The sequence below is a fragment of the Giraffa tippelskirchi genome, chromosome 9 (genome assembly GCF_054371585.1).
Source record: "Giraffa tippelskirchi isolate mGirTip1 chromosome 9, T2T-mGirTip1v1.2.pri, whole genome shotgun sequence".
Classification (NCBI taxonomy): Eukaryota; Metazoa; Chordata; class Mammalia; order Artiodactyla; family Giraffidae; genus Giraffa; species Giraffa tippelskirchi.
In genome coordinates this window covers 137,394,536-137,421,675 of record NC_137283.1, presented here as the reverse complement: position 1 = coordinate 137,421,675, position 27,140 = coordinate 137,394,536, and the positions used below count along the sequence as shown (strand labels likewise).

The window sequence follows — 27,140 nt, the reverse complement described above, 5'->3', positions numbered from 1 at the left end:
GGACACGACTTAGCGACTGAACTGAACTGAACTGAATATGCTTTAACAAAACCTGAAAGCAAACCTGAAAGGGTCAAACCAATCTCAGGTCACTACCTGCCAGAAAAATGTCCAACACGCTTTAAAAGAATACTAGAAAATCCAGCACTCACCACAGTAAACTGCACACACATTAGTTTTCCAGGACTGTTGTGTCAAATTACCGTGAATATGGTGTGGTTTAAAACAAAAAAAATTTATTCTTTCACTGGTCTGGAGGGCAGGATTCTGAAATCAAGGTAGCAAGTAAGAAGCAGAGGGAAGAGGTGCCTCACTGGCTGCAGTCTGGCATGAAGAAACTCCCTGATGATTATAGGCCCACAGAAGCAGCGTTGGAAGAGAAAGTGCTCAAGTGTATGATTTATTCAATATAACTTAGTTGGTTGAATGACTTGGGGTCATTGTGAGTATTAATTTTTGGATTGCATCATGGAAAACATTGCAAGGAACATTGGCTGTTGAGGAATACTGGTTAAAGTTCCTTCAGCACAGTGGTTTCAAGATCCATTGAGAAGTCTTCAGAGACAACTATTTTAATGAAAAGATAATGCAAAGAAGAGTTCACATAAATGTCTTATAGTAGCCTAGCAGACTCTGCCTAAACCAAGATATAGTATCTGGGAGGCACTGCTAAGAAGTCTGAGAAATATGTCCAAAAAAATAAAAAGCTTGCCAGTGGCCCTTCTGCCATGAGTGATTGTGCCCAAGCAACTCAGCAAGCTTTAAGTAAGGGAGGGAACTCTGTTTCAAATATGTCAATAATGGTCAAAGTGTGACCAAGTGCATTTTGTGGAAGATTTTATTTCCTAGACCTGTCATTACCAATATGAGCACATAAACACGTATTTTTAAATTTCTGCCAAAAAAGAAAGATTGCTAAAAGATTTCATAAGTCAAGATAATTTCACAAAGATTTCATCAGTTCAAGATTTGGATCATAGTACTGAGGAATGAGGGGTTTCCCAGTGGTAAAGAACCTTCCTGCCAATGCAGGAGCCGTAAGAGATGCAGGGTTCAGTCCCTGGGCCAAGAAGATCCCCTGGAGGAGGGCATGGCAACCCATCCAGTATTCTTGCCTGGAGAATCCCCATGGACAGACGAGCCTGGTGGGCTACAATCCATGGGGTCGCAAAGAGTCTGACATGACTGAAGAATGATATTTTGTCACACCTATGTGCAGACCACCATATGCACAAAATGGTACATTATGGAAGATACTTTTCAAGAGAGTGATCAGAACAGATTTTCTGTGACAAGACCTACTAAAATCAGAAGAAAATAGAGATAGTATTAATTCATGACAAAACTGCATGAAATTGTGTCTTCCAATGCTTGGAGAATAAAGCTTCCAGTGTGAATTTACTTTATCCTAAAACAGAGAGATGACAATGAAATCTAATTGGAGATGGGGAAGACATGACTTCTGCCAAAGCCACTGCCAAATTAAGAGAAGCAAAGTTTACTGTGTGTACTGTGATGCTCAGAAGACAGTAGTAGTAGTGAAAGTAGCAAAAGTGTTGTTGTTCAGTCGTGTCCAACTCTTTGTGACCCCATGGACTGTATCCTGCCAGACTCCTCTGTCCATGGAATTCTCCAGACAAAAACACTGGAGTGGGTTGCCATTTCCGCCTCCAGGGGAATCTTCCCAATCCAGGGATCGAACCCAGGTCTCCCACATTGCAGGCAGATTCTTCACTGTCTGAGCCACCAAGGAAGCCTCAGAAGAGAGTAAGTGGTCTTCAAATGAGAAGATAATGATAAAAGCACACAGTGGGACTTCGTTGGTGGTCCAGTGGCTAAGACTCTGCACTCCCAGTGCAGGGGGCCTGGGTTCAATCCCTGGCCAGGGATCTAGATCCTACCTGCTGCAACTAAAAGATCCTGCCTGCTGCAACTGAGACCTGGCACAGCCAAATAAGTAAATAAAAACAAATATTTCTAAAAGAAAAAACCACACTGGAATACAAGCAGATTCTCACGATCCACGTGGCTTTGTCACATATCTTCAGCGTGATGGTGATATTATAACTCCACTGCCACCCACATTTGGGCTGTTGCCATGTGAAACACACTGACTTCTCAGTGGGCAGCAATTTTTCACCTAAATGTCAGTAATGGTGTGATTGGGAGTGTAGTTAAAGGTGGTAGTTGTGGAGTTTAGTGACGAGGACATTGTTTATACATCAGGAGATAGATTATAAGGGTGTGGAACACAGTGCCGTTAGCTGGGTGCCAATGAGGTATTGCCAGTTTGCAATACCATAAGAGGTTGGTAACTTGTGATTCACTTGACATCATCAGCTTGTGAGACTATATTCTGTTTTAGTTGGCCAGAGCTGCTGTAACATAGACAGGGTACTTAAACAACAAAAATGCATTTGCTCACAGTTCTAGAGGCTGGAAGTCCAAGATCCAGTAGCTGGCCAGGCTGGTTTCTCCTAGCCTCTCTCCTTGCCGTGCAGACGGCCACCTTTTCGCTGTGTCCTCAGTGCACGTGTGCTCGTGGGACCTCTTCCTCTTTCTACAGGCATGTCAGGATGAAGAACAATGGGACCAAATCCCCAGGCGGGTTCTGGGACGGGGTCTCAGGTGTCATGAAAGGGGCACAGTGGGCCTGCAGGTGACCCAGGGAGTCAGTCTTCTCAGCCCAGCCGACTGCCCATGTGCTGCTGTCCAAGAATGTGCCTTGTCTCTCATGAGTGATTAGGGTACCATGTCCCTCATCCCTTCCTCTGCTGCTTCTTCCCCGTGTTCGATACTAGACGAAGATGGCCTATGCATGTGTTTTGTTTAAGAACAAAAAATGAAAGAAAATTAAATCCTGATTCTACCACTTACTAGTTCACTTTAAGCAAGTTACTAAATTTCTCTGTATATCAAATTTCTCATTTATGAAACTGAAATAAGACTTTCTGCCTTCAACAGGATTGTCACAAAGGTTGAGTAAGAAAATTCACATAAGCAGCTAGCAAGGGACCCCAGCACTTTAATTAGCTTTCCTCTTCTGTGATAGGGCAACACAGGAGAATTCAGGAGAAGAGGTTTGGAGAAGGAAGAATGGAGGAGAAAATTATAAGTCCCACTTGTACATGAGTGAGTTAGCATCAATATACTGAAAGTTACAAAAGATTTGTCAATTTTAAACAACATCCTACATAACAGGTTGTAAACTAGGGCCTGTGCTAAGCAGTACAATAGGAACTGTATTTTTACCATTTAATTTAATTATCATTACTGCCCTTACATTGTATAGTGAATTCCAAATGTATCCATTAAAATCTTCTGGTTAATATGTTAATAAATATTTGAAATTAATTAAAGGCACCACAAAGAGTTTTATAAGCTGTTATGGAATTCCTTGCTTCCCATGGCCCATACTGTTAAGTCTGAACCCTCCATCATGTATGATCTGGCACTGACTTACTCCTGAAGCCTCGGCTTCTCCCGCCTTCTATCCAGATCCTTCCCTCTAATGCCAGACTCCCACCACACTGAACCATTTGGGGTTTCTGTTCTCTGGACTCTCACACATGGGGTGCAGTGCCTGGGACACACTTTTCTATCTTTTCAGCTGGCTATTTCCTGATTATCTTTCATTCCTTGGCAAAGCCTAAGCAAGGTGCCCCTTCTAGAAGTTATCCTATTTATCACTGTACGTTCAGTCCCTAACACAGAACCAGGCACATTAGGATTTCAGTACCTACTTGTTAGGTGAATAAATCAGTACTCAACCTAAATGCAAAGGGTTGTAATGATAGTTTTCCATTACATTATAGTTGTATAGCCTATAAGTTTTCAAATTCTATTTGCATAGGGAAAAAAGTGGAAGTAGTATATTTATATTGTATTATGTCCTGCTTTACACACTGCATCATGTCTGAAGTGAGTTGAGGTTTTCTTCCTTCTTGTAACTGCTGTAAGGGATTTGTAGATGCCTCTGAAGACTCCAGTGTTCTTGCCTGGAGAATCCCAGGGATGGGGGAGCCTGTTGGGCTGACGTCTATGGGGTCGCACAGAGTCGGACACGACTGAAGTGACTTAGCAGCAGCTGAAGCCATTCATTTTGAATTTGGTTTTTCAAAAGAAAAAAGAATCAAATATAGTGACTACTGTAACATAACAGAGAAAGGGGGTTCTCACAGGAAGGCCTTACCTCTTAAATTTGTGTCTCTTGAAAATAAGCTTATCAAGAGGTTTTTAAAGGTAGATTTAGATTGTTGATATAAAAACCAGAAAAAATGGTATTTGTATAGAAGTACATCACAAAAAGATACATTGACAGTAAACCCAAGTGATCACAATGAAATTATGTAATCTGGTTGTTCAATTGCATTTTTCCTATTTTATAGAAGTGTTGACCTTCTGGAGAATTTTTTTTTCCTGATGCCTCTGCTTAGCACAGGGAATGGGACCAAAGGTAGAATGAAACAATTCTAAGACTGTGAATGATGTGTGAGCTTCTTTTTTTTTTATTTGCTTCACAAGTAATTTACTTAAAAAAAAATTAACATCTGCTATTTTGAAGCTAATCTTAGTGTATTGAATGCTCGTAACCATTTCTCAATCCCACAGCCTTTTATCTTGCTTCTCCTGCTGTGTTCCCACCACCCCTGATCCCATTAGCAAACTTTGAGACAGCCTCAGACTCACCAAAGTACTGCTTTGGTTTCAGCTGCTCTTCTGCAAGAGGAAGTGAATGTTGGGGGTTTTCTCTGTGGTACAGTTGTGATAAAGCTGTGGTGGTCTTATCTCTCCCTTAGGTAGTGGCTCTTTATGACTACACAGCGAATCGATCAGATGAACTAACCATCCATCGTGGAGACATTATCCGAGTGTTTTTCAAAGATAATGAAGACTGGTGGTATGGCAGCATAGGAAAGGGACAGGAAGGTTATTTTCCAGCTAATCATGTGGCTAGTGAAAGTAAGTTTTATGCTCCCTTCCTGGTTTACTAATATGGTATAACTGATAGTCCCAGATTTTATCATCTTCTGCTCTTTAACTTGCTGTCTTGTTACTTTTGCATGTGTTTACCAATGAGGTATTGCTCTTCAAGTTGCAAAAAAAAAAGTGGAGGGGGCATTAGTACACTCAAAAGCTATGACATTCTGAGATTGGAATACTGACTTCATGGACTTCCCATCCCAGGGGACCTGCCCATCTCACTACCAACCTCCTTCAGCCCCTTTTCCTGGCCACCTGCTGCACACACACTGACGTCACCCTTCCTCCTGCCACTCCTAGGTTGACAGGCACCTAAGAACCTCCTCAACTCCCATTCTTTTGACGTTGTATCCCCAGGCATAACTGGCACCTCCTCAAAAAAAGGCTGCGATAGATTGTTCCATTCTCAAGTAAATTAAGCCCTCATTTGTGAAAGGAAAAAGAAATGAGCTGGAGAAGAAATTCTAAATCCGAGTTTCTGAAAGCTGTAGATTTGCTGCCAGGCCTTGAGAGAAGAAAATAGAAGTAACACAGACAGCTTGAAACAGAGGCTAAAGACTATGAAGCAAGGAGAGCGCGTAGCCGCTCTTCTTCAGAAAAACACGTCCCATCGGTGGTCAGCTCGCTGTGGGGTAGGAAAAGCAGAATGCTCAGGGGTCAGGAGAACTGAGCGCTAATCCTGACATCACAGCTAAGACTGCCATGCCTCCGTTTCTTCCCAGAGAACGAGGAAGTCGAACTCCATCATCTCTAAACTTTCTTCCAGAAACACTAAAATCATATAGTTCTGTTAATTAAAAATAGAGTAGAGGCAGCCAAGGGAACACTCTCCATTTTGAATGTTTACCAAGTCTTTTGTTTCTGCAAAGTAATTATTAAAATAATAGTTGGTTTGGGGCTAGTCTCTGAAACTCCATTCAATCCAAACTATGGTTGAACAAAAGCGCTACTGATTTCTAACCTCAGTTCTAAATTTTTAAAGGAAGAGAAATAAAGGAAAGGAGAAAGAAATTATTCCATGAATCCTGGGTGCTGTGGGCTAGGCCCAGATAAAATTATTTCTCTTGGGGCACCACCTTCCAGGTCTGCACCCAGCCCTTCCCATGGCTCCCTCCCCAAGAGCCCTGAATCTCACTGTAACTCCTCCCACCCCCCCGCCCCCGCTTGTTTATCTGCAGCTTTCAGCATACTCCTCCCCTCCAAAGTGCTAAGTTTCTCGAAAATTACCCACTTTTCTCTCTCATAAAAAAATTCTTAATTTCCTTGCCATGGTTTTAATTCTTTTTCTCTGAACATTAAATAGCTAATGACTCTTAAATTCTATCTGAAATATACTTCTATATTTAAAGGAGTATGCAGACTAGAGAAAAGTTAAGGCAGTGTGGAAGGAAGAAATCTGGAGATAGGTTAATTCCCAGTCCTCTCCCCTACACTCAGCACCTCTCACTTCGCAGTCATCCCGGACATCCAGGTGGCTCCCCTCCCCTCCCAGTGATGGCTTTCCACAGGACCAGCAGCTGGAATTCTGCAGGGGTAGCTGCTGTTTTTAAACCAAGTGCTTCCTGCACAGTCTTAGTCACTCTGGAGAATATCTTTCATTTTAACTAGATATTACAATCAGTTATTTCTTCCAGATACAAGTGGAAACATTTAAAGTATTTTTTCACTTGATGGTATAAAATGATTGTGTATATCCAGGCAGGAGGGTATTAGGTGCTAACTTTAGAATCTAGTTAGTTTGCAAAAATAACCTCTTAGGCTTGCAAATATTGGAAAACTATAGGTATTTGATCCACAGGGGATTAAAGATTCAATAAAACTTGGTTGTCTTCCATAAGAACCAAAGTGGGACTTATGAAGCATACTGCAGTGACCATGTGTGGTGGCTGTGTGCAGAAAGCAGTTCCATGTCTCAGGGAGTGGACATCCTTCTGATGCCATGATTCCTTATTGTACCCCAGAATGATTGATGGGGGGGGGTTTTGGCATTAGTCACTGCTTATTGAGAAAGGCTTGCAAAGGCCAGAACAAACAAAAAGTTCTCAGAAAACCTGAGAATATGACTGAATTCTCAGTTCATCAGGCGTTTTTTTCCTTTCCTTTTATCCTGCTTTTTACCTAAATGTAACAAAAACTCACCTGCTCAGTTTTAACATTCGAGGAAAAATGACTGGCAGCAGCATATTCCACTCTGAAAATAGTAGGAGAAATTCTCCTTTATCCAAAACCAGTTATACAAAGCAATTGCTCTGAGGGAATGTGTGTGTGTATGTGTGTGTTCATACACACATAACCTCTTTCAACTAGTCAGTTGAAAGCCCTGTCCAATAAGAGAATGAAATAATAGAAGACATTGGTACCCTGTTATCACAAAGGACATTTACCTTGTATCTTAAGCCACTGGAAAGGGAAATTAGATCAGCCTCCGTTAATCACATCTAACATCCTTTCCAGTAAGAGAGAAACCGATAATAAAATCAACCCATACACAAAGCCCATTAATGTAGCTAATAATTTTAGAATTTTGATCAGGTTCAATTTTGGTTCAGTTTTGAACTCTTCCTCTCAATTCAGAGTTGCCCATCATTTAACCAAACAGATTTCCTTTTAAAGCCTTTTAAAATTCCCACATAACTGTTTAGATTCAACACCATGTGTATAAGTGGATTATACAGATTATGACCTTAGATTATAAGAACCTGAGACCCAACACCATGAGTAGATTCTGTGTCATACATAGTCCCAGTCCCATGTTTATTTCATACCATATTTGCAAATTATCCTTTATCCACCTCTGCCTGGCAAAATCCTACCTATTTTTCAGTCTGACAAACATGCCGCTTTCCCATTAAGCATTTACCATCTCCACATCAGAACTTGTCTTTGTTACTGTCTCTCTTCAGAACAATATCACACTCTGTTGTATACTGCAGTTCATTGTGAACACATCTGTCTCTGACTAGATTGTAAGCTCCTTGAGAGCAAAGACTGTTGCTGGTCACCTTCAGATATCCTCCAGCAGTACCCGGCCGATGATCTTGCATATAGCAGGTTCTCAGTAAATATGTATTAAGATAAAATGAAATAAGCAGCTGCATGACCACACACATAGTCAGTAAAAATGAGACTTCCTACATTTCTGAAACCTGCTGATCAAGACTTGCCGATCATAAGTTGTGCTCTTTGGATAACGAAGACTGTGAGTCGCCTTAATGATAAGTGCTGGGTCAGCTTGTTGTGACACCAAGGAGGTGAATAGCATTGTCTTTAGTTGCATGTCTGCACCTCTCCATTGTTGTTTTGCCCCCATGGAACGGTGCTCCTCAATTTGATGATGTGAATTCTTTGTTCCATTCTAGCACTCTATCAAGAACTGCCTCCAGAGGTAAAGGAGCGATCCCCTCCTTTAACACCTAAGGAAAAAGCCAAAATGGAAAAAGCTTTTCCAGCTCCGCAGAAGGTAAATGTTTTCAAGTAAATGTATTCCATGTACTTTGATTTTCACCCTCTCTGGATGAAATACTTCATTTTTCTTGCTTATACCCTTCATTGTTTACATTATTGTTTCTCCTAATATTGCCACCAACATTATGAAATATATAAGGCAAATCTTTATTATAGCCATTTTCCAGATAAGGAAACTGAGGAGGCTCAGAGAGATTAAAGTAGACCCCCAAGTCACAGCCCAAGTGACAGGATGCAAACCCAAAGTGGAACTTGTGACTTTTAGTGTCACGCTATTTCCACTCAACGCATATTTCTGTAACTGTAATACTGACACTGTCAGCAGCCTCACCTGAGGGGTCCACACTTATGCTAAAAAAACACTGGGGCCCACAGAATAAAGATGCTCTATCTTTCTGGAGCATTCCCCTTACTTATTAGTAATTTTAAATGTTTTCAGGTTAAAATAAATATGGATATATAATCAGCCAGAGAAATGTCATGATTTTTTAGCCTGTGCAATCAACTCCTTAAGGATATCAGGCAGAATTCTGATGCTGGTAGTGCTTTGGTAGAAAAGTTAATAAGCACTGTACCACCGTATGTATTACTTATTTAACTTATTATGTGACATTAACTCTTACCTTAGTCTGAGTAACTTTGGTTCTTTTTGACTCCATAAACTGGCAGGCATGTACATATATATTTATATATATATATATATATATGTAAATATATAATATATGAAAAAATTCCATGTCATGATAGGCTTTCTGACAGTTGAACTTGTCATGTATTTTTCTGCCATTCATTCTGTATGTGTCGAGTGCTTACTTCTTTGCTAAGCACGCTTTAGTCCTCACTGAAACAAGATTGAGTAGCCAAGGCACCTGCCCTTGAGGAGCCTACAGGCTGATGGGTGAGACCTCTGCAAGCAGGCGATTTCAGCAGGCTATGATGGAAACTATAATGAAGATCTTACCCTCTAAATATGCCCTAGGGAGTCCAGGAAGAGTTCCCGGAGGAGGTCAGGCTTGAGCTGGGGCTTATAGGATGAAAAAGGATGTGCTAGGTAAATGATCTTAGGAAAAACATTCTAGCAGAGGGAATAGTTTGGGTAAGGTGTGGTATGGGATGGTTGTGTGTAGGGAGCACAGGGCCTGATGGAAAGAAGGGTAAGTGAAATATAGGAGCCAGGCCTAGCATGCTCTGCTCAGATGCTTAGACTGTAGCCTTCAGACAGAGGGGATTCCCTGGAGAAGGAGAGACATGTACAGATTTACAGGAGAAAAATACCATTCCAGTGGCAGCATAGTGGTTGGCTTGGAGGGAGCTGGGAAACTGGTGAAGAAGCCATTGAAAAAAATACATAAAAACCTGAACTACTAGAGATGGAGGGGAGGTGTCATAAGGTAAAATTGGCAGGATGTTATGATTGATTAGATATGATTAATTAAGTTGGAATCTAGGATTTTGCTAAGGCTTATTATACAGCTACATGGATAGTGGTACCACAGAAATAATAAAGGAATAAGGAGAATTTGGGGAGATAGAGAAAGGGAATGGTGGGAGTAGGATGTGATGAGTTGTTATAGATATCTTGATTTGTTAGTGGTGTCTCTAGGGCTCCCAGATAGAAATATTCACTGGGGAGCTAGTAATTCAGGACTGGAATTTGAGAGACAGTAGAGCGTCAGAATAAAATGAGGGAGTTAATGTATTCATTGAATTATATGAAGAAAGTTGAATTTTGTAATAAAGGAGATAGCATTAGAGCAAAGAGTTCTGAGAGAAGGCAGCCAAGGACAGAATCCCAGTTGAACACTAACTAGGATTTAAGGGACAGTTAGGTGAAGGGCTTCCCTTGTGGATCAATTGGTAAAGAATCTGCCTGCAATGTGGGAGACCTGGGTTTGATCCCTGGGTTGGGAAGATCCCCTGGAGAAGGGAAAGGCTACCCACTCCAGTATTCTGGCCTGGAGAATTCCATGGACTACAGTCCATGGGGTCACAAAGAGTTGGACACGACTGAGCGACTTTCACTTCACAGGTGAAGGGAAAAGATTAAGAAAGAATAATCAAAGGAGAAAGAAGGGGAAAAAAGAAGTGGCCTGGAAGCCAGGGGAAAAGAGAGGTTCAAGGAGGGTGCAGTCGAGAGTGTCAGAAACAGCCGGTCAGGTAGGGTCTCAGCATGTGGTCACCAAGGACCTGGCACAGGAGCACTAGTGTCAGGGACTCACACTACTGTGACGAGGATTGACGAATAGAAGGGGCCTCTGCAAGTGAACCTGTGGAAGACATTCCCAGAGCTTCACTTGAAGAAAACAAAAGTCATATGGTGGCTGGAGGATGACCTGGTTCCAGGAATGGCTTTCTAAATACTGGAATGACATAAAATCATGGTTCTCCACAATGGTTCTCCACCAAGGGTGATTTTTGCCTCCCAGGACACATCTGGCAATGCTTGGAGAAATTTCTGCAAATATCAGCAAATTTCTGCAAATATCAGTCAGGGGTACTACTGACGTCTAGTGGGTGGAGGTCACAGATGTGGCTAAACATCATAGCATCCCCAGGACAGCCCTCTCCATAAAGGAGTGTTGTCTGGCCATGCTGAGCATAGAGCATTACCCCTCTAAAATAGGTAAACATAAAAGAGGATACAGGTAAGTTGATAGCATGGAAGCTTAGAAATTAAGCATATCTCCGTGTTCTCCAAAACAGGAAGGAGGGTCTGCTTCCAATGTGAGGGTCATAGGAGTGAGACAGAAAGAATAGTGACTGTGAGAATACCTGTAAGGACAGCAGGAGCAGAGCTCACTGGGGACAAATAGATTCCTGAGTAGTTCTGAGAGCTACTGTTTGAATACCGTAAAAGCCTTGGTGGCATCTTTCCCTGTTGTTGGGTTTTCTCTCAGTAATCCTCAGCATCTAGGCCTGGCAGTGGAGAAGGCAGATTCGGTCTGATGCATAATTGGAGGTTTTGTGGGTGTGACAGAGAACAAGAGAAGGGACTTGATAGCATTGGGCAAGCAGTCACAGGAGTGACCCACCACGGAGGATCAGCCAGATCAGAAAGGACATGGAATTGAGAGAAGACTGGCAGACTTAGCAGGGTTGCAGCAAGCCACCCACACCCCAGTGGCAGCATAGTATGAAACTGAAATGATGACCTGTAAATCCAGAAGTTCTCTTGCTTATTTAATATATCAGATGCCAGGCAGCTCAAAGTTATGATAAATCCACAGAGTTGTGTATAAGAGCTGGAGTGAAATTAAAGGACATGTCATTAGAATTGAGCTGGTCAAGGAATTAGAGTTATTGGTTGGGCAGGTTGTTCTCTTGGACATTAAAATTCTAGGACAGTTACAAGAGTTGGGAGGAAGAGGGCACAGGTGAACCAGGAGCTGAAGTTCTTAATTCTTGTGTAAAGCAGATGTTTCAACCTTGGCTTCCCATTAAAGTCACCTGAGAAATTAAAAAAAAAAAAAATGCCTGTGTTCACATCCACAGATTGATTTAATTGGGCTGGAATAGGGCCTTGGCATGGGTAGATTGCAGAAGCTTTCCAGGTGATTTTATTGTACAGCCAACATTGAGAGCCATTGTGTACGAGTGACCACATAGTCTGAAGGTAAGAGCTGCAAAGATACATAAAGTATGTTATAGCCAGATGTCAAGGTACCCAAGGACGAGTGCTCTTAAGGTACAACATAACAGCCTGAAATCAGCAGTGGGGAGCTAAGAGGAAGCCATTGTTAACTCCAGCCCCCGTGGTTCATGGTTGGCTTATGTGTGAATGAACAGCTTCTGCTGCAGAGAATTGAAACACAAACAATTCTTGGTAAAACTCCAGTTACAAATCCAGCAAGGATTTATGGCAATGGTTGCCTGTAATAGTATGGGGACTACAAAGGATACAGTTGAAAGAATTGGCGTGGAATTTGGCTATGGGCAGATGTCACATGTGTAATAGTATCCATTGTTTGGAATTCACCATATTTGAGAATTTAGGAAGATGCTAATATAAATTTAACCCAAAGACATACACGCAGTGAAAGCGTTTATGACATTGGCATGGGGTCATCGTAACAGCTAACAAGATTTGTGTTCTGTGTCAGGACCGAAGTGAGATGCTTTGAAAGACATGGCCTTTACTTGTGTTGGCTTCCTGGTGTTCCCACCTGTGCCTCAGGCTGACCTTTGACACCGAACCCACTTTAGCGTGTTCCTGAGCTACTTCTTCCTCAGCCAGAGGGGTTACAAGGAGCTCCGTCAGGGTCTCACTGGCTGCCTCTTCCTGGTGCCCCTGTGCTCCCGCGGAAGGAGACCTCTCCCTGCCTCTAACACTCCCCAGTGCTCACTGCCTGTGGCGCTCCTCTCCTTAGCAGAACTTGCTGCACCCTACTCTCAGTCTAGACTGTAATTGATTTTTTAAATTTTGTCTGCCTTGTCTTCCCACAGACTGATGTTCATGCTTGAAATAGACCTTTATATTATACCCCAACAGACAGCTCTTCAGATACCCAACTTGACCCTTGAGGTCTGCTTCAGGCTCTCCCACTGCTGCCCAAACACTAACTCTGGTAGATCCAAAGAACTTGTAGATGTGCACGTAAAACATTTAAAAACATAAATAGGTAGAGTAAGGAAGTGTTAGAGGCTAGGAATACATTTAGGGAAAGAAGGAGAAAAATTCTCCTGGAGAAGATGGAGCTCAAATAAGGCTTTAAGGCTTAAGATACAAGGATTTCTTTTGTTGAAGAACATAATTTGATTTACTTTATCTGAATCCACGTATTAGACTACCAACCAACCAGTGACATTGCTCAGTCGTGTCCAACTCTTTGCGACCCCACGGACTGTAGCCTACCAGGCTCCTCCATCCGTAGGATTTTCCAGGCAAGAGTACTGGAGTGGGTTGCCACTTCCTTCTCCAGGGGATCGTCCCAACCCAGGGATTGAACCCAGGGCTTCCGCATTATAGGAAGTCGCTTTACCATCTGAGCCACTAGAATCTTACATATATGTATTTGTCTTGACATGTGGAATGTACCACATGTATAGTTAGACACTGTTTTACTTCCCTTTTGGAGAAAGTATAAAGAATGATCTAAGCTTATGTGAGAAGTCCCCGGGAAACGTTAACGGTGTCCCAGGTAACCAAAATGCCTTGGGTATACTCTTGAGTCATGACGCAAACAGCCAGTCCTTGAGAAATGTGTAGCTGGGCTTCCTTAGCACCTGGCATAGTTGCATTTCTTCAGTTTAGTTTCTTTATCAGAGTATGTATGGTTTGATTTTATCAAGATCCTGCCTTATAAACCTGCCACAAATTCTATCAGGTGTTTAATTTCATGTGCAAGTTTTATTTTTATTATCATATGTGAGATAAGTTTTTTCTTAAAAAGAAGAAAAGAACATGAAAAGTGATCTCTGATAAGCGACTAGAATTGGAGGCGAGTTGGAGAGTGGGTCCTAAGATCATAGAAGTATAGAATTAGTGACATGGAAGGAACCATAGAGATCAACCCAGATGATTCTAGTCAGCTCCTTTTTGTAGATAAGTAAATCAAGATAGATCCGGAAAGGTTATAAGGAGTTTGTTCAGAACAGCCCTGCTGGTAGGAGCCCAGCCTCCTTGCCCTCAGGCCAGTACTCTTTGTCCTCCCCGTCTAGTCAGCAACACAGGCAGACAGCTGTTACCTACACAGCTAGCCACGTTTTGCATTAGATTGCCTTTTTTTAATGTTATATGTTTACTTATTGGCTGTGCTGGGTCTTCGTTGCTCCACGGGCTTTTCTCTCGTTGGGAAGAGCAGGGGCTACTCTCTAATTGCTGTGTACACGCGGGCTTCTCGTTGTGGTGGCTTTGCTTATTGAGGAGTGAGGGCTCTAGGGTGTGTCGGCTTCTGTAGTTGTGGCCCATGGGCTCAGTGGTTGCAGCTCCCAGGCTCTGGAGCACAGGTTCAATGGTTGTGGCACAGGGGATTAGTTGCTTTGCAGCATGTGGGATCTTCCCAGATCAAGAATCTAACTGATGTCTCCTTCATGGGCAAGTGGATTTTTTACCACTGAGCCACCAGGGAAGCCCTCACGCTACCTTTTTACATCCCTTTTTAATGTTTGTTTCGTTGTACCCTTTCTTTACGTGGAAGTCTTTAGAATCATATTGTCTGTATTTCTTAAGAAAAAAAGGAAAGAAACCCCTTCAATAGTTTTTTATTATTATTATTTCTATTCAAACTACAGAATAAGAAGTAAAATTATACCTTTTGGCAGCTGCTAAATCTTCTTAAGTCTTTCCAAGTGGAACACACCTGTTGTGTTGCTCAGTGTACCAGATACCTTCCAACATTCGTGTGGTTCATTGAAATGTTGGCAGGTGATGGCAGCATTTGGCTTTTCCTCTGCAAGAGGAGAGGATGAGTCTTGTTCATTACACTCCACAAGTGGCCAGAGATTCCCCAAATTAACATGTACCACAGGGGTATAGGAGAATGTTTTCTCAAGCTCATTCCAGAAAATCTTCATTGCGGTGTGCTGTAAATTTACATCTTATAGAAGGAAGAATATCGGTGCTGTCAGGGAGAAAAGCAACTCAGGAGGTTTGGGAAAACAGAAATGCTGACAACTTTCATTTGTGTTTGTACTGTGAACTGTTTTTAGGCTTTTTATTTTTGCTAGCCTAAGTACTAACCTACATCATTCATGTATTAGTGGAGGAAAGTTGTTGTTAAAGTTCCTTTTGTAAAATTTTTATTTATACTATAAAAGTAATATATGCTCATAGTTTTAAAAATCCAAACAATAGAGAATAGTGTAAATGAAAGATAAAATCCCTTTGTCCTGCTAGCATTCATGTTTACTCTGTTTCTTGCATACCCTTTAAAGATGTTATCTGGATATATGTATACATATCTGTTCATGTCTGTTCCTTGTTTTGATGAAACTAGGATCATACTTAATATTTTTATTTCAGCAATATATCTTAGACATCTTTTTAAATTAGTTTTTTTGAAGTATAGTTGACATACAATGTTAGTTTCAGGTGTGTGACATGGTGATTCAACATTTAAATATATTATGAAGTGATCACCACAGTAAATCTAGTAACCATCTGTCACTATATGAAATTGTTATAATCTTATTGACTATATTCCTTATGCTATAATTTATTTATTTTGTAACTGCAATTTTGTACCTCTTAATCCCTTTCGCCTGTTTTGCCCATCCCCCCCACCCCCTCCCTTCAAAGTTTGTTCTCTGTATGTATCTGAGCCTGTTTTTGTTTTGTTTGTTCATTTGTTTTGTCTTTTAGATTCCACATGTAAGTGAAATCATAGGATATTTGTCTTTCTCCATCTTACTTACTTCTCTTAGCATAATACCCTCTAGATCCATCCATGTTTTCACAAATGGCAAGATTTTATTCTTTTTATGTCCATTAATATATACCACATCATCTTTGTCCATTCATCTATCAATGGACACTTGGCTTGCTTCGTATCTTGGCTATTGTAAATAATGCTCCAGTGAAAGTAGGGATACGTACATTTTTTTGAAATAGTGCTTGTGTTTTCTTCAGGTAAATACCCAAAAGTGGAATTGCTGTATTATATGGTAGTTCTCTTTTTAATTTTTCGAGGAATCTCCCCTACTGTTTTGCCACAGTGGCTGTAAAAATTTATATTCCCACCGGCAGTGCACAGAGATTTCCTTTTCTCGGCTTCCTTGCCAACACCTGCTATTTTTTGTCTTTTTGAGGATAGCAATTCTGACGGGTGTGAGGTGATATCTCATTGTGATTTTGATTTGCATTATTCCTGATGACAACTGATATTGAGCATCTTTTCATATACCCATTAGCCATCTGGATGTCTTCTTTGGAAATATATCTGATCAGATCCTCTGCCCATTTTTCAATTGGGTTGTTTGTTTGTTTATTAGATATTAAGATGCATGTGTTCTTTTGAATATTAACCCCCTATTGGACATAGCACCAAACTATCTAATCCCATTCAGGAGGCTGCCTTTTCATTTTGTTAGTGGTTTGCTTCACTGTGCAAAAGCTTTTTAGTGAGATGTAATACCATTTGTTAGGGCTTTCCAGGTGGGTCGGTGGTAAGGAATCCACGTGCAATGCAGAAGACATAGGTTTGATCCCTGAGTTAGGGAAGATTCCCTGGAGGAGAAAATGGCAACCCACTCAAGTATTCTTGCCTGGAAAATCCCATGGACAGAGGAACTTGGTAGGCTGCAGTTCATAGGGTCACAAAGATACAGCGCATAGGGTCACAAAGAGTCAGGCACAACTGAGCATGTAGTACATTTGTTAGTTTTTGCTTTTGTTGTCCTAGCCTGAAGAAACAGATCCAAAAATATTACTAAGGCCCACGTCAGAGTGTTTATTGCCAGTATTCTCTTTGAGGAGTTTTATGGTTTCAGGGCTTACATTTAAGTCTTTAGTTCATTTTGAGTTTATCTTTTTAATAAAAATATCTAGGTATCTGTTCTTATTACCACAGCTATTTCTGTTCTTTTTATAGTTTCAAGATACTGAAATATCACAGTTATCTTTTTTTAATACCTAAAATGCCTAGGTTTTTTTTTTAATTTCTGAAAGTGCTTATTTTCTTCTTTTTTTAATTACTAAAAAATGAAACCTATGATAAAAGAGTACCTTCTAATTTCAGTAAATTTTTCAGTGTTAACCAATTACGTTTTTGTGTAAGTGCTAGGCATATAGTAACAGTTATGCATAGAAATATTAGATTATTTCTATAAATGTGGAGAAATTAGTGTGATGTTTTATGTCTTTCTCTAAAAACTCGTTAAATGAATAATAGTAATTTTTTTATTCCAAGATAATTGTTAAAATATCCATCATAGCTCATCTCTTCGTGAGAGAAAAGTGTTTTAATTATTTTCAAAATTTTACTTTACCATATAGAGTCAGAGAGAGCAGACTTGGTTAATTCAGAAGCGCTGACTTCCAAACTGAACTGCATACTCCAGTTATATTCAGGAACAGCTGTTTTCTTGTCTAGTCCAAAATAAGAACAGAGAACCCCAAAGCATCAGATAACTCCATGGTAGTTCCTCTTCCAGCTAAACACATGCACACAAAATTTTACATTGATAATTCTGTCAGCCCATCAGGAAAATAGTAGGCCGTGAATAAGTTGCCTTCAGTGTGCATGTTTGTGCCTTATTCTACAAAATATCTAACTTTTATTTACACTCTTCATCCCCAAAGTTGACTGTTTATTAAAGCCTGGATTAATTATGCTCTGTATCACTATTTTTAAAAATCACTTCATATAGAAAAAAATTTTCCCTCTACTTCTTCTTGTAACAGAAGTATATCCATATTACTCTTAAACATAGGAATTATATGATTTTATTACTGTGTTGATGTCCAACAGCAAATTTATAGTAGACAGTGGTGGATTTTTCCAGCTACCTAAAAGTTAGGTAATATACACTAAATCATTGAATAAAATCATGATTATTATTACCTTCTTACTAATGCTCAAGAATAAAATCAATTTATATCTTTTTCACTTTAAGTAATTCATTTATCAAAGAAAACACAGTTGATTAAACCTCTAATTTATTCTATCAGATAGATAAAAATTACTATATGCTTGATTCACTTTAAAATTCAGGGAACATTTGAACTTTTCTTTCTTTATCTGAAGAGAACTAAGTCAAAATTTTAACTTATAAGTAAATAAACATTCAAGTGCTTGTTGGTGTCCCATAAAGTATCTCAGTGCAGACACTGATATTTCTTTTTCTCTCCATAATTTGGTCAATAACTTATAAATATTTAAAGGAAAAAGATGTCAATTTTTAAAGAAAAGTGTTATTTACATTTGAAGAATATATTTAGTCTAGAGTGATACCATGCCCTGCAAAGAAAGTGAGTGGACGACTCCTTGGTGGTTCAGTGGATGAGAATCTACCTGCCAGTGCCGGGGACATGTGTTTGATCCCTGGTCTGGGAAGAGCCCACGTGCCACGAGGCAGCTAAGCCGGTGGGCCACAACTACGGGAGCCCGTGCTCTAGAGCCCCTGAGCCGCAGGTGCTGAAGCTCATGTGCCTGGAGCTTGTGCACCACAGTGAGAAGCCCACGCACCACAATGAAGAATAGCCCCTACTTACCTCAACTGGAGAAAGCGAGCACACAGCCACAAAGACCCAGAGCAGCCAAAAATAAATAAATAAATGATTTTTTAAAAGCATTGAAAAAAAAAAGAAAGTGAGTGGGATCCCCAGTGATATTACAGCAGCAAAGACAGTGTGAGTCTCCTCCCAAGCACAGATTGCACTCCCAATAATAAAGTCGCTAAACGTTCTACACAGAGGAACTCTGAAAACCTCCAGAATCTCTCTTGCCCTGCAAGAACCCATGAAATCTTAACTCTGTTGAAGGTCTGTAACAAGTTTTACTGCTCATTCTCCTCTTGCACCTCTTCCTCAGTCACTGTCTGTGACGGGGGTAACTCAGCCTGTGCGTTGTCTCTTCCCCTGCAGCTCTGTTTCTTGCTACTTTGGGCGGTTCCCCTCCGTGTTTCCAGGACCCTCTTAGCCTCCACAGAGTGAGTCCCCACAAACTCCTTGTCCTCTCAATTTTTCTCTCCTAGATAATTGCCAGTGGTTTTAGTCTCAACCCCCCAAGGTAGGTTTGGGGAATATTTCGTTTTCTTGAGGGCTTCTCTGGTAGCTCAGCTGATAAAGAATCCACCTGCAGTGTAGGTGGTTCAATTCTTGGGTTGGGAAGATCCGCTGGAGAAGGGATAGGCTACCCACTCCGGTATCCTTGGGCTTTCCTGGTGACTCAGCTGGTAAAGAATCCACCTGCAGTGTGGGAGACCTGGCCTCGATCCCTGGGTAGGGAAGATTCCCTGGAGAAGGAAATGGCTACCCACTCCAGTGTTCTGGCCTGGAGAATTCCATGGACAGAGGAGCCTGGCAGGCTACAGTCCATGGGTCACAAAGAGTCGGACATGACTGAATGACTTTGACTTTCACTTTTCACTTTCATTTTCTTTGATGTCTTCCTAACTCCCATCACTTAAAATGTGTACAAAATAATGTCAGGGCAAAGTTGTTTTGCAGTGTAGCAACCCAATGATTATTCAACTGGTTTGAGTCTCTGAGCCCATCTTGTATCACATCTCATTTTCTCATACAAATCTTCCATGAAAACTTAGTTTAGAGAATAATATAATTTCTCGATAAAGTCTTCATAATTATTTCAATAAACCATTGATAAGTATTTGAAAGACTCTTTCATGATTCTGAGAAGGCAAATTTAGATTCTAATCTTTGAACGATGAGACACATAAAAGTATAAAATACATGATGCTGTACTGGGTGAAACCAATGTTCTTCTTGGCCCACACTTTCTCTGACAGTGACTTTAAGGTCTGTTTGATAGCATAATACAGTATTTGCTCTCCATGATGATCTTTTCAAAAGTTAACCATAACATCCCTCTTATAATCTATTACAGATCTAAATTGTGATAGATGTCATTGGGAGAACTTCCCACCAGTCATTCCAAGTTGTAAATTGCCCTTTAGATAGTGGCGGAATTGATTGCTGTCACTCCCCCTGTCTTCTGACTTGACAGTCAGCGTGACCTTTCTTTCTGAAGTTCTCTGATACCCTAACTCTGCTGGCCTCTTGTTTTGTCAGGCACTCCAGTGTTTCTCAGCCTTGGCACCGTTGGCATGTGGAGCCAGATAATTCTTTGTTCACAGGCAATGTGTTGTGTATTGTAGGATGTTGAGCAGCCTTCCTGGCCTCTACCCACTAGATGCCAGAAGCACTAACCCCCTCCAGCTGTGACAATCAAAAATGTTTTCCAGACATTTTCCCTGGGGATCAAAATTACCTCACCCACACCCCACAGCTGAAAGAAACTGCTCTATTTTAATAGAAATATATATAATATTTTGTATACATATGGTTATGTGTGTTTTTCCTCAAATTACAATTCTTATTTGAAGATCTTGATAAGGAAACTTTGCTTTTATTTTCCCATTACCTGCAAGTATGTAAGTAGTGTTGTTGGAGTTACATACTACACAACTTAAAAACAACAGTTCACATAAAGATGTATCCAGGTATGTGAGGCTCAGTGTGATGAATGTGTATAAAGTGTGTCAATTAAATTTAGATGTCACTTGACTATCTTTTATTTCCTTTGCTTAAGAAACTTGGCTGAACGCTAATCTTTACATAAGCTATGGAAAATTCAATTCAGTTCAGTCGCTCAGTCGTGTCCGACTCTTTGTGACCCCATGAATTGCAGCACGCCAGGCCTCTCTGTCCATCACCAACTCCTGGAGTCTACCCAAACCCATGTCCATCGAGTCGGTGATGCCATCCAACCATCTCATCCTCTGTCGTCCCCTTCTCCTCCCGCCCCCAATCCTACCCAGCATTAGGGTCTTTTCCAATGAGTCAACCCTTCGCATGAGGTGGCCAAAGTATTGGAGTTTCAGCTTCAACATCAGACCTTCCAACGAACACCCAGGATTGATCTCTTTTAGGATGGATTGATTGGATCTCCTTGCAGTCCAAGGGACTCTCAAGAGTCTTCTCCAACACCACAGTTCAAAAGCATCAATTCTTCGGCGCTCAGCTTTCTTCACCGTCCAACTCTCACATCCATACATGACCACTGGAAAAACCATAGCCTTGACTAGACGGACTTTTGTTGGCAAAGTAATGTCTCTGCTTTTAAATATGCTATCTAGGTTGGCCATAACCTTCCTTCCAAGGAGTAAGCGTCTTTTAATTTCATGGCTGCAGTCACCATCAGCAGTGATTCTGGAGCCCAAAAAAATAAAGTCTGACACTGTTTCCACTGTTTCCCCATCTATCTCCCATGAAGTGATGGGACCAGATGCCATGATCTTAGTTTTCTGAACGTTGAGCTTTAAGCCAACTTTTTCACTCTCCTCCTTCACCTTCATCAAGAGACTCTTTAGTTCTTCTTCACTCTCTGCCATAAGGTTGGTGTCATCCGCATATCTGAGGTTATTGATATTTCTCCCGGCAATCTTGATTCCAGCTTGTGTTTCTTCCAGCCCAGCATTTCTCATGATGTACTCTGCATATAAGTTAAATAAGCAGGGTGACAATATACAGCCTTGACGTACTCCTTTTCCTATTTGGAACCAGTCTGTTGTTCCATGTCCAGTTCTAACTGTTGCTTCCTGACCTGCATACAGGTTTCTCAAGAGACAGGTCAGATGGTCTGATATTCCCATCTCTTTCAGAATTTTCCACATTTTATTGTGATCCACACAGTCAAAGGCTTTGGCATAGTCAATAAAGCAGAAATATATGTTTTTCTGAAACTCTCTTGCTTTTTCGATGATCCAGCAGATATTGGCAATTTGATCTCTGGTTCCTCTGCCTTTTCTAAAACCAGCTTGAACATCTGGAAGTTCACAGTTCACGTATTGCTGAAGCCTGGCTTGGAGAATTTTGAGCATTACTTTACTAGCATGTGAGATGAGTGCAATTGTGCGGTAGTTTGAGCATTCTTTGGCATTGCCTTTCTTTGGGGTTGGAATGAAAACTGACCTTTTCCAGTCCTGTGGCCACTGCTGAGTTTTCCAAATTTGCTGGCATATTGAGTGCAGCACTTTCACAGCATCACCTTTCAGGATTTGAAATAGCTCCACTGGAATTCTATCAGCTCCACTAGCTTTGTTCGTAGTGATGCTTCCTAAGGCCCACTTGACTTCACATTCCAGGATGTCTGGCTCTAGGTGAGTGATCACACCATCGTGATTATCTGTGTCGTGAAGATCTTTTTTGTACAGTTCTTCTGTGTATTCTTGCCACCTCTTCTGATGTTGAAGCTGAAACTCCAATACTTTGGCCACCTCATGCGAAGGGTTGACTCATTGGAAAAGACCCTAATGCTGGGTAGGATTGGGGGCGGGAGGAGAAGGGGACGACAGAGGATGAGATGGTTGGATGGCATCACCGACTCGATGAACATGGGTTTGGGTAGACTCCGGGAGTTGGTGATGGACAGGGAGGCCTGGCGTGCTGCAATTCATGGGGTCGCAAAGAGTCGGACACGACTGAGCAACTGAACTGAACTTCTTAATATCTTCTGCTTCTGTTACGTCCATACCATTTCTGTCCTTTATCGAGTCTATCTTTGCATGAAATGTTCCTTTGGTATCTCTAATTTTCTTGAAGAGATCTCTAGTCTTTCCCAATCTGTTGTTTTCCTCTATTTCTTTGCACTGATCGCTGAGGAAGGCTTTCTTATCTCTCCTTGCTGTTCTTTGGAACTCTGCATTCAGATGGGAATATCTTTCCTTTTCTCCTTTGCTTTTCACTTCTCTTCTCTTCCCAGCTATCTGTAAGGCCTCCTCAGACAGCCATTTTGCTTTTTTGCATTTCTTTTCCATGGGGATTTTCTTGATCCCTGTCTCCTGTACAATGTCACGAACCTCTGTCCATAGTTCATCAGGCACTCTTTCTATCAGATCTATTCCCTTAAACCTATTTGTCACTTCCACTGTATACTCATATGGAAAATCAACTGTTTGCTAATGTTCTTATTGTTGCCCTCTCCTCTGGCTCATATGGTAAAGATTCTGCCTGCAGTGCAGGAGACCCAGGTTCAATCCCTGGGTCGGGAAGATCGCCTGGAGAAGGAAAGGGCTATCCCACTTAAGTGTTCTTGCCAGGAGAACTCCATGGACAGAGGAGCCTGGAGGGCTGTCATCTGTGGAGTCACAAAGAGTCAGACTTGACTAAGCACACACAAAAACCTGTTCTTAATTGTTACTACTTAGCAATCCCAATAAAGTGATCGTGGTTGTCCCTGATTTTAACATGATTCTCCAGTTGACATACAAAGGGAAGAGTCTTTTTCTATTTGAATGTCTTTTTTTACTCTCACAAACCATGTGTACAATGAAAGCCCTCTGAACATACTGGAACAGGTTTGTTTTTTATCACTCTCTTACTAAACGTTTTTGCACTTGATGAGTCTTTTCTTTCTTTCACTTCTGTTTGTCCTTCCCTGTTACTTTGGGTGTGTTTAAACAGCACCCTCCTACCCACTGCTCTATCTCCCATGAAGGAGAGAGGGTATTTGATCAACCTCCAAAAGTTGGCATCTCCCTTGTAAAAAAAAATGCTCTCTCCCACCAACTTGCAGAATCACTGACTAAAAAGCAGTCTCAATCCCAAGATCACAGTAGAAATCAAGCCTGATAAACAAGACCATGAAGTCTATATATTGCCCTGTCCTTAAACTCACTGGCAGGTACAGATCTAAATTGCACTTCAAATTGAATTTTTCCATGGGAATCATCTTATTATTTATCACAACTTATTATTTTTTATCACAACTTTTGTGATTACCTCAAATACCATGTATATTTATTTAGTCTGCTACAGCCAAGAAATATGTACCTTATAAATGTCAAAAAAAAAAAAAGTGTGATTTTTTGCTTGGGTATACATGGTTAAAGAAGACAACAAAAGAACAAATTTAAAAGCAGCATGACCAAGCAATTGTGTTTAAACTAACATGAACAGATATACATATGTACACACACTGACATAATGAGGAAGAGGAATAAGGAATAAGACTGAGCTGCAGAAAGGCCAGCTGGAACCTCCATTTGTGCAGAGAAATCTCATTTTCTCCCATAATCTTGTAGCATATTGTTTGTCTCTTACCACATTTATCACCTACTTCCTTAGTGCCAAGTCATTTATATGTATATTTGCCCTCAATAAATTATGAGCCTGATAGTTACTGTGTCTGTTTAATGTTGCTTGTTGGGAGGGAACTTGAACTCCTTGATGGATAGTGCTAGTAAGAATTGAGATTCCAACCAGTGGAAGGGAAGAAGGCAAGAAAGGGAGGAGACCATAAAGATCACAGCAATCCATGCTAACTGGCTACTAAGCCAAGTCAGCTTCATACAGACAAGTCAGGAATTAGTCCTGAGCTCTCCAAACCCCGCAAATTACTGGTTTGATATATGCTAGAGTAGTAGTTCTCAAACTGCTAGGCTTCAGAATCTCTTTGGGCACTTGTGTAAAACTACCCGTGCCCAGACTCTACCCTAAATGTGCTAATATTTGCAGGATAATCCTTTATATTTCTGAAGGCTCCTTTGTAGTCACAGAGTTACAGAATTTTGCTAGAGAATGTTCTTCCAGCCTCATCAGAGGAGTAACATATCTACTTCAGGCTCTTTGACCTCAGGGTATAAACTTCCAGTTGACCTGACTGAATAGAAGGAGTCTATAAGCCCTTATACACAGCCATGTGAAACTAATGGGAATCAACTTTCCAACATTTGTATTCCTCCCAAAGTCCCCATCTTAGTACTGTACATATAGAATATTCTCAATGAATGATTATGATTTGATTGAGACAGAGTTCCCCAAAACTTCATACATTTGTCAAGGAATAAGATTATGAAAGGTAGCAACTAAGACTAGTAAAATACTAATCTGGTGGGTGCACAGAAGCCATGTTGGAAACTACAGTCAGTTCTCCTCATTTGCAGTGCTTATGTTATATAAATTCACCATAAACACTGAATTACTGAATTCTAAACCTGAGCTCCTAGAGGAAATGCAGGATTAGGTTCTTGAGAGCCTCTGGTCACAAGATTTTCATCAACCCACCAATACATAACCTTGTTTTATATGTATGTCAGTCTAAAAACACTTTATCTAATATAGTCGAGTCATTAAAATTGAACCCATGGAGTACAACTTGTACCCGAACAAAACCTACCTAGCACACACAGGCTTTATCTGTGAGGCACCTCAGCCCTCTTGCAGTTAGTCACATGGGACAGCATTTCAACAATAGGCTTAGGGTTCCTGTCAAACAGCAGAATCATCAACAAAAAGCACAAAAATGTGAAAAACATGTCACTAAATAGGTCAGGAAAAGGGCACTTGTTTTCTGTATGAGAACTGACACAATAAGTCAGAGCATTAGAAACATGCTAAGGCATCAGGAGGTTCGAATGCTCCTTCCTCATCTGGAACATGTGCACTGGGCAGCTCACATGCATTGCCACTCTGCGCCAGCGCATGTATTCAGCTGCAAAAGCACCACACAGGTTGATTTGAAGATTACAAATAAATTTTAACAAGTAGGAAAATTTGCAAATAGGGATCCACAAATAATGAGGATTAGCTGTATTTTGAAACTTTATTAAAAGTACAAGCTCAGTCGCTTCAGACTCTTTGCGACCCTGTGAACCGTAGCTTGCCAGGCTCCTCTGTCCGTGGGATTTTCCAGGCAAGAATACTGGAGTGGGGGATCTTCCCTACCGAGGGATCAAACCCATGTCTCGAGCATCTCCTTCATTCCAAGCTGATTCTTTTACCACTGAGCATCAGGGAAGCTGCTAAAAGTACATAGTCATTTTATAAAACTTGTTAATCTTTATAATAAAGATGGAGATAGAAAAGGTCAGGCATAGGGTCAAAAGGAAAAATGTAGCCTACAACTCCAGCATGGCTCATGTGTACAACTTTTGTCTTCTATTCTTGTCTTCCCATTTGGATGTAAATAAGAGAGCTAAAAGCTCCCTGAAGGCAGGGACGGTGTCTCATTTAAAATTGAATTCCCAGCATCTAGCACAAAGCAAGTATTCAATAAATGCTTATTGAATGAAGGATCAGATAAACAAAGGGAAGCAGCTGTACTGAGGTATGTATTAATCTTCCAAATCAGACCTGACCCTGTCAAACATCTGCAGTGATGTTGCTCATGGGCAGATGGTCAGTGTGCAGAGGGCTGCAGTGGACTTGATAAAATTGCCACATCTCCCTCAGTCTCCCAGTTTCCTTCCCACATCACTCATCACTAGGAAATAGTTCAGTCCCAAAAGAGGCAGTGGCTGACTCAAATGATTCTTTAGTTTGCAGAATTTTTTTTAGTGAGGAGGTGGCATTCTAATGTTTCCTGCCTTCTTGGTTATCTGCCATCAGTTTTTTTTCTTTTTTCTTTTTTAGTTAACTTTTATTTACTTTTGGCTGTGCTGGGTCTTCTTTGCATCTTGAGCTTTTTCTCTAGTTGCAGTGAGAGGGGGTTTTTCTCTGGTTGCGGTGTATGGACTTCTCATTGTTTGGCTTCTCTTGTTGCAAAGCACGGGCTCTAGGCACTTGGGCTTTAGTAGTTGCAACATATGCGCTCAGTAGTTGCGGCTCCCAGACTCTAGAGCACAGGCTTACTACTTGTGGCACAGAGACTTAGTTGCTCCACAGCATGTGGGATCCTTCCGGACCAGGGATCGAACCAGTGTCTCCTGCATTGGCAGGCGGATTCTTTACCACTGAGCCACCAGGGAAGCCCCTGCCATCAGTTTTCACTTTCCCCAAACCAGCTCTTAGACTGCCAGGAAATAAATGCATGAAAGCAGCAGTCATTTAAGCAGTTTGATGTCATACACATAAATGGCTCTTCGAGTGTGCGACTTGGCATACAGGTCTTCCCAGTCCCCAGGCCTGAGAGTAAACCAGTTGTCCATTTCTTTCACTTCCACTCTGGAATCTCATCATTGCTAAAGAAAAGCGCATAACTGTGGTGGTTATCTCTGTGTCATATTTGATTCCCAGCCCGAGTGAGGCCCGTGGTCTTGATTGTCTTTTTGTTCTTCCTGACTGACTCCCTACC

General features: G+C 41.1%; 1 protein-coding gene across 38 annotated transcripts in view; it reads left to right on the top strand.

The window, feature by feature from the left end:
* AHI1 (Abelson helper integration site 1) overlaps positions 1 to 27,140 on the top strand; it is a 210,148-nt gene that overhangs the window by 162,225 nt on the left and 20,783 nt on the right. For 37 of the 38 annotated variants that reach the window (XR_014065020.1, XR_014065021.1, XR_014065018.1 and 34 more), the window contains 2 exons: positions 4,800 to 4,962; positions 8,343 to 8,443. Coding sequence is in view for 28 of the 38 variants with exons in the window: in XM_081528744.1 (XP_081384870.1) it covers positions 4,800 to 4,962; positions 8,343 to 8,443 (264 nt within the window). In the remaining 10 variants the exon portion in view is untranslated. Of the gene's footprint in view, positions 1 to 4,762; positions 4,963 to 8,342; positions 8,444 to 27,140 lie in introns of all 38 variants that reach the window. The other variant, XR_014065017.1, reaches the window with a different exon arrangement.